This window comes from Leucopleurus acutus, assembly GCF_964270905.1.
Source record: "Leucopleurus acutus genome assembly, chromosome: X".
In the NCBI taxonomy this organism is placed as follows: domain Eukaryota; kingdom Metazoa; phylum Chordata; class Mammalia; order Artiodactyla; family Delphinidae; genus Leucopleurus; species Leucopleurus acutus.
The window spans coordinates 66,629,427-66,636,501 of NC_139148.1; the positions used below are offsets into that span (position 1 = coordinate 66,629,427).

General features: G+C 37.7%; 1 protein-coding gene across 1 annotated transcript; it reads left to right on the forward strand.

Moving 5' to 3' along the window:
* Positions 1-896: 896 nt before the first annotated feature.
* On the forward strand, positions 897-1,898 carry GPR174 (G protein-coupled receptor 174; the record flags this gene model as incomplete). The annotated part of the gene is made up of 1 exon (XM_082865467.1): positions 897-1,898. One exon carries the CDS (start codon positions 897-899, stop codon positions 1,896-1,898), a length of 1,002 nt encoding a protein of 333 aa, XP_082721593.1.
* Between the last annotated feature and the right edge of the window lie 5,177 nt (positions 1,899-7,075).

A 7,075-nucleotide genomic window follows, 5' to 3' on the forward strand; every position in this document is an offset into this window, starting at 1 on the left:
CAAATGTTAATATGCCTAAGAATCACTTGTGGTTCTTCTTAAATTGCTGATTGTGTTGCAGCAAATCCCAGATGGGATCTGAGATTCTTTTGCATTTCTAAAAAGTTCTCCAGTAATGCTGGTTCATGGATCACATTTTGAGTAGTAAGGGGCTAGATTACTTCTCAGGTTCCTTCTAGCTATACTGTCCTGTGACTCTAAAGTGTCTTATGGAACTTGTGACTAATCACACTCATTCACATCAGAACTTTCCATTAAAGGTAATAGATTTTTCTACACATAGGCTTTTTTTCAAAAATTTCTAGACAATAATTGGCTTAATTTTTTTTCATTTGCAGCTCTGACTTTGTTTCTCACTTTTTAGTTTACGACACATAACTGAAAATGTCCCAGAAAGATGATCCATCCAAGTTAATCACCTGTGAAGAGTTGTGGACCCACTGAGTACAAAAGCAAATCTTCCTTCTATGTGAGCCAAAAAAATGAAAAACAGCCTGCCAAACACCAGTAAAGAGATGACTGTCATCATATGGGAATTTGAAGAGCTACTATATGGCACATTTATGATCAAATGGGAGAGGATCAACTGTTATGATGTCCCAGAGGCCTTTTAACTGAGTAAAGAAGAAGGGAAAATTATAACAGCTTGTCATCTGTGCTTGCACATTAGACTTCAATGTAGTTAATGTAGACAAATCCAAAGCAAACATGCAGATAGTTACTTGAAAAAACCCAAATCATGTATATAAGCCCAGACCAATGCAATAAAAAGGATGTTATTCTATATTCAGTCTCCCCAGCCCATCGATGATCAGTCTTTTAGAAAGAGCAGCAGTAAATTATAAATTTAGCTTTTTAACCACCATTTAGCAAAGGCAGTTTCTCTAGAAAGAAACATGCCTGCTAATGACACATGTGCTGGGACAGATGGATCCAATACAGATTTTCGGTACTTCATCTATGCAGTGACATACACTGTCATTCTTGTGCCAGGTCTCATAGGGAACATATTAGCCTTGTGGGTATTTTATGGCTATATGAAAGAAACCAAACGGGCTGTGATATTCATGATAAACCTAGCCATTGCTGACTTATTACAAGTCCTCTCCTTGCCACTGAGGATCTTTTACTACTTGAATCATGACTGGCCATTTGGGCCTGGCCTCTGCATGTTTTGTTTCTACCTGAAGTATGTCAACATGTATGCAAGCATCTACTTCTTGGTCTGCATCAGTGTGCGAAGATTTTGGTTTCTCCTCTACCCCTTTCGCTTCCACGACTGTAAACAGAAATATGACCTATACATCAGCATTGCTGGCTGGCTAATAATCTGCCTTGCCTGTCTGCTATTTCCACTCCTCCGAAGCAGTGATGACACCCCTAGCAACAGAACAAAATGCTTTGTGGATCTTCCTACCAGGAATGTCAATCTAGCCCAGTCTGTTGTCATGATGACCATTGGCGAGTTGATTGGATTTGTCACTCCTCTTCTGACTGTCCTGTATTGTACCTGGAAGACGGTTTTATCACTGCAGGACAAATATCCTGTGGCTCAAGACCTTGGAGAGAAAAAGAAAGCCTTGAAGATGATTCTAACCTGTGCAGGAGTTTTCCTAATTTGCTTTGCACCTTATCACTTCAGTTTTCCTTTAGATTTCCTGGTCAAGTCCAATGAAATTAAAAGCTGCCTAGCCAGAAGGGTGATTCTAATATTTCATTCTATTGCCTTGTGTCTTGCTAGTCTGAATTCCTGCCTTGACCCAATCATATACTACTTTACCACTGATGAGTTCAGAAGACGGCTTTCAAGACAAGATTTGCATGATAACATAAAACTCCATGCAAAATCATTTGTGAGCAGCCATACCACTTCTACCTTGACAACTGAACTATGTTAAAAAAAAACTGAATGTGGACTGAAACTTAAGCTATAAAATTTCAGTGACATACTATACACATATGATCTCAACTAGAGCCAGCAGTTGTATCTGTGAACCTAAGACAAAGAGAGACTATTAGGTTGAAGTCATTATAAGCACTTAGTTTTGTTACAATGGACATTGAGTTTCCTTGTATTTAGAAGCAATGTAATTGTCTATTTATACTAGTAATCACAGTTTATATCCCAATATCATATTTTAGTTGTCTTTAAGTAGGATGGACATTATATTATTCTGCAAAAACAGTGTTAAAATCATGGACCTTTTTTTTTTTTGTGGTACGTGGGCCTCTCACTGTTGTGGCCTCTCCCGTTGTGGAGCATAGGCTCTGGACGTGCAGGCTCAGCGGCCATGGCTCACGGGCCTAGCCGCTCCACGGCATGTGGGATCTTCCTGGACCAGGGCATGAACCCGTGTGCCCTGCATCGGTAGGCGGACTCTCAACCCCTGTGCCACCAGGGAAGCCCGCATGGACCATTTTTATCTCCATATGTGATTACACTCTAGTGTTTGAAGACTCAAATAGCTATTTCCTTCATTTCAATATCAGTATGAAAAATCATCTGTCACATCTATTAATAGAATGAAAATCTGAACTCAGGCCTCTGGTATGTTTAAAATAAGAACAAGAAATAAATTCACATACTCTCTATGACTGTATAAATTGCCATATTTAATCTAACCAGGGCAGGTGGCTTGTCAAAGTTCATACAATGTGACCCAAATTGCCTTTAAAGGTCCAGGAGAAAGCAGATAGGTGATAATCATAGTTCTGATTCTCTTAAACTTTTTACAGAGAACACCTCTGAAGACGTACGGATCTGCCAAGTAAAAGAAATGTCCACCATGCTTCTAGAGTGACATCAAGGTACCTCTGACAGGTTACTGCACTTTCTGAGCCTATGGAAGAAGTAGTGCACTAAGTTTAGGCCACTAAGTTTAGGCCAGAGCAAAAAGATGAAGTTATTTCTTATTTTTAAGTTAGGTGGCAACTGTCAAGCTGCATTCACAAGCCAGAGTAGGTTTGGAGGCAGCCAGGCATGTGGACCCTAGAGTCTTCAGTAATTTTTCTGGCCCAGCTTTGCCCCAGTCATACCATTGTAAGGCCAGCACAGCCTCCCTCCCAGCATCTGGGGAAGTCAGTATTTTCCCCTTTTGAGAAAAGTGCAGAAGATTAATTTTGGCCACATTGGACGCCCATTAAAATGCCTTGCCTCCTACCTGTTTAGTACTAGTATGCAGGAAACAGACCCAGGATATGAGTAGTAATTTAACCTGAGGTCTTAAATATTAGAATACTTTGAAAAATACTTTGGCAAAAAGCTCTAAGTTTCAAAGCGTGCTTTAATTAAAATCTGTGTGCTTTAAAATGAAGAAACATGCTACTTCCTATCTGGAAGGAATGTGAAAATCAAGGAAGAGCTCCATCATATTTACAGAAAGGGAGTTATTTTAAGCACACAGTTACAATACCAATATATTTGGGGAAAAAAACTGGTGAAATCAAAATGAATTCTAATATCTAAGATGAATGGAAATTTTTCTAATGTTTTCTCTAGGCAAGTGTTGATTTGCTTGTACTTTGTTATTAAGATAATACCCTGCTAGAAGATTGACTTTGTGCTGCTAGCAATAGTGTATGTATTTATATCCTAATTATTCATCATAAGGTACATATTTTGATGTGTTAAATGAGTTCCAAATGAGTGTTAAATTGTGTTTTAAAATGGGTAACTGTAATTATGCCTGGTCTCTTTGCTTTAAAGTGATTTGTGTTTGAACATAATTCAGTGTTGTAATGGGATTAGAAGTAATAATTTTGTGGGTACTTGTAATGAAAGGGCCTTGTCTATACTATGTGTGTCTATTATTTTCTATATTAGCATGAATTACACTTTTTAGGGTCATTTTGGGAGACCAGTGATTTAATTTCATTAACATATTAATTTCACTTTAAACATATCTATTATTTTAAACAGGAGGCAAATATATCCAGGAGATATATTTCCTCATTCTTAGAGGAAATGTTGAGGTTATAGCCCATTTATTAGGCAGTCCAGAAGCCCTTGAAAAGTATTTATATCATTTGAGGAAAATACAGAGAGAACAAGTGTCCAGTATTTTTATGCTGCTTAGCTAGGACCACACCTTCTCTTCAGGCCTGCCCATCTAAGTTTGTATTCAATGCTGTGATTTACTTTATCAAGCCCTCATCATCATCAGTATGTTTTGTCTTCTGTCTTATTCCCTGTTCTAGTCAGTAACTGATACATTTATTCACACTAATGTACTAATGACTAATGTTAGCTTAATATTAATTTGCCAAAGGATATCTGAATTCTAGGCCTTAGGGATGAACTTTAACTCAAAGTGTAAATCTCTCACTTTTAATGGAGGGATTAAAGACACTGAAGCAGACTGGAAAGGAAGATATTTTGAAGAAAGTGAGTCTTACAGCAGTGCCTTTCAGGTTACATATAGTAAGTGATCACCTAATTTTCTTACAATAATGGGGATGCTAAATTTTAAGAAATATATCTACAAACATGACTATCAGTTTCTCAGATCTCTGCTTGTTTTCTTTTTCTTTTTGCCTTTTTCCCCTTCCAACTCTGGATCTGATTTCCAGGGAAAAGTCTAAACTAGGAGAGAAGTAGTGTTGCAGCTACCATCCAGACAGCAGCCTCTTGAGTGTCTCCTTTCCTTGGAGAATTTTCTCTCCAAACCTCCCATTTGTCACTTTCCGGGTTTAATGAAAAAAGTAAAACCCTCAAAAAGTAAACACCATCAACTACAGCAATATACAATTCAAGATAAATGAACTCACATTTTCTATTAAAGTTATTTGAGTTCTGATTGCAAAATGTACACACAATTATTCCAACAAATATTTTTTTAAAGTGGCTTTCTAAAAAATTTTTATTCATTTATTTATTTATTTATTGGCTGCATTGGGTCTTCATTGCTGAGCATGGGCTTTCTCTAGTTGTGGCAAGTGAGGGCTACTCTTCATTGCAGTACGTGGGCTTCTCACTGCTGTGGCTTCTCTTGTTGCAGAGCATGGGATCTAGGCACGCAGACTTCAGTAGTTGTGGCATGTGGGCTCAGTAGTTGTGGCTCATGGGATCTATGGTGCAGGTTCAGTAGTTGTGGCGCATGCACTTTGTTGCCCCAAGGCCTATGGGATCTTCCCGGACCAGGGCTCGAACCCGTGTCCCCTGCATTGGCAGGCGGATTCTTAACCACTGCACCACAAGGGAAGTCCCCAACAGATATTTTTAATATGGAGTGATTTCCATGTTATTATTATTGTCATTATTGTTATTTTTATTATTATTATATTCAAATGGTTTATATGTTTTTATTGTCTCTTGGTTTAGGAACTTATTCTGTTAACCTGTAATTCCATGAAAAGGAGCCATCTGCTCTAGGAACAACAGATCAAATTACCTTGGTCTGAAACTATGCATAAGTGGAACTCCTGTGCAACGTAATTTTTCTGTCATCTTTTTGTTTTTACTCCCAAAAGACTGTGAAAATGTTGCACTTGGAATATATTTATGTCTATAATTTATAATATGTATTTTAGTAATAAAGATGGTCTCTCTATTTGCATAGAAAATTTCTGCCTCCAGAATTCAATGTCACTTTTTCAGCAAACTGATGTAATTGATGATCTTTGTCAGTGTTCTCACATACATGGATGTTAAGTCCCCAGAGGCTCTACTCTCCCTTCCTCTCTGGAGTGGTGCGTTCTATTTTCAAATGGAAAGATGAACCACTTCCCCATCCTACCCTACACCTGCCATCCACTCTTCCCATACTGTTCACACCCTACTAAGATTATTCCCCATCTTCACTTGTTGACCAAGTTTACCCAAATGACTTAAATACTTGTACTTTTTAAAGTATAGTCTTTGGGCAGAAAAGGAGATGAGGGAACAGAAAGAATATTTTCTCTTTAATCTTAAGGGTTTTTAAGACCCAATAGTTTGATTTTTCTTATAGATTAGCAGGGAAAAAGTCTTATCCTTCAGTGTCCCCCTCTGCTCTTCTCAAAACAGATCTACATAAACAAAACAAAACAAATAGTAAAGTCAGGAGAATTGTCTCTGGCTCTCCTCTCATCCTAGTTATCTTTCTTCCACTTTAGCAACTCCCTTCTCATCTCACCTATATTCCTAATGCTTTCAGTATCTTCTGCAATAACCAAGTTTTTATGAATTACACATTTTGACTGCTACAGAAAAATGTTCCTAGGAAGTGGTAAAGGCTTTCCTAAGGAGAAATTTCTGATGTTTTGGTAGACTTGAAAAAAATAATGGGATATAAATATGGGATTTGACCCACACATCAAATGTCCTCAAATAATGTACATCCCTCCTACATGCCTTCTTGAAGCCACCTCACAAGTAATTTTACTGCCTTCACTGTACCTTATTTTGAGAGGGAAGAAGTGAGAGATAAACTCTCAGGCAAATGTGGCTCTTTCAACTTATTTACTCCTCAATAATTAAAGGATGTGATGAGTGTTTGAGAGGCAGGCAGTGAGCTGTATCTTTTTTGAACTTCACAGATAATTTCTTCAGCAGAACTTCCTCAGACTTAAACACTTACTTGATTTTTCCAAGACCTTATTTCTTCTTCTATTTTCTGTTGACTAAGTTCTCTTCATCTAGCTACTTACTGAACATCTGCTTATTCATCTATAGGCATAGTCCTTATTTAAGGCCTTACATTTTCCTTCTTGGATCTCTTCAAGGAATAATAGAGTAACTGTTCATTGGTGGGAAGTGGGCTGTAATTAGGCCTATCAATCTGACCCCAATATCTTCCTTTTTACAGGAGCTTCAGAAGCAGAGCTGAGAGGCAGATCTAGGATCTTTGTTCTTCAAGTTTGATTCTGTCCCACAATAGAAAGATGTTTTTCAGCCTTTCCTAAATAATGTTGAATATTCACAACTTGAACAAAGACCAGGATCATTTATACTTTTTAAAATGCCAATCTAATGAGAAGAAAAAATAAACAAAAACAGCTTGAAACAATAACGATCCAAGTTTGAGGCTCAGGGAAGGAAAGTATGAAGGAAGTAATCCTACTATAAACTTCCTACACCATACCTGGATAAAGACAA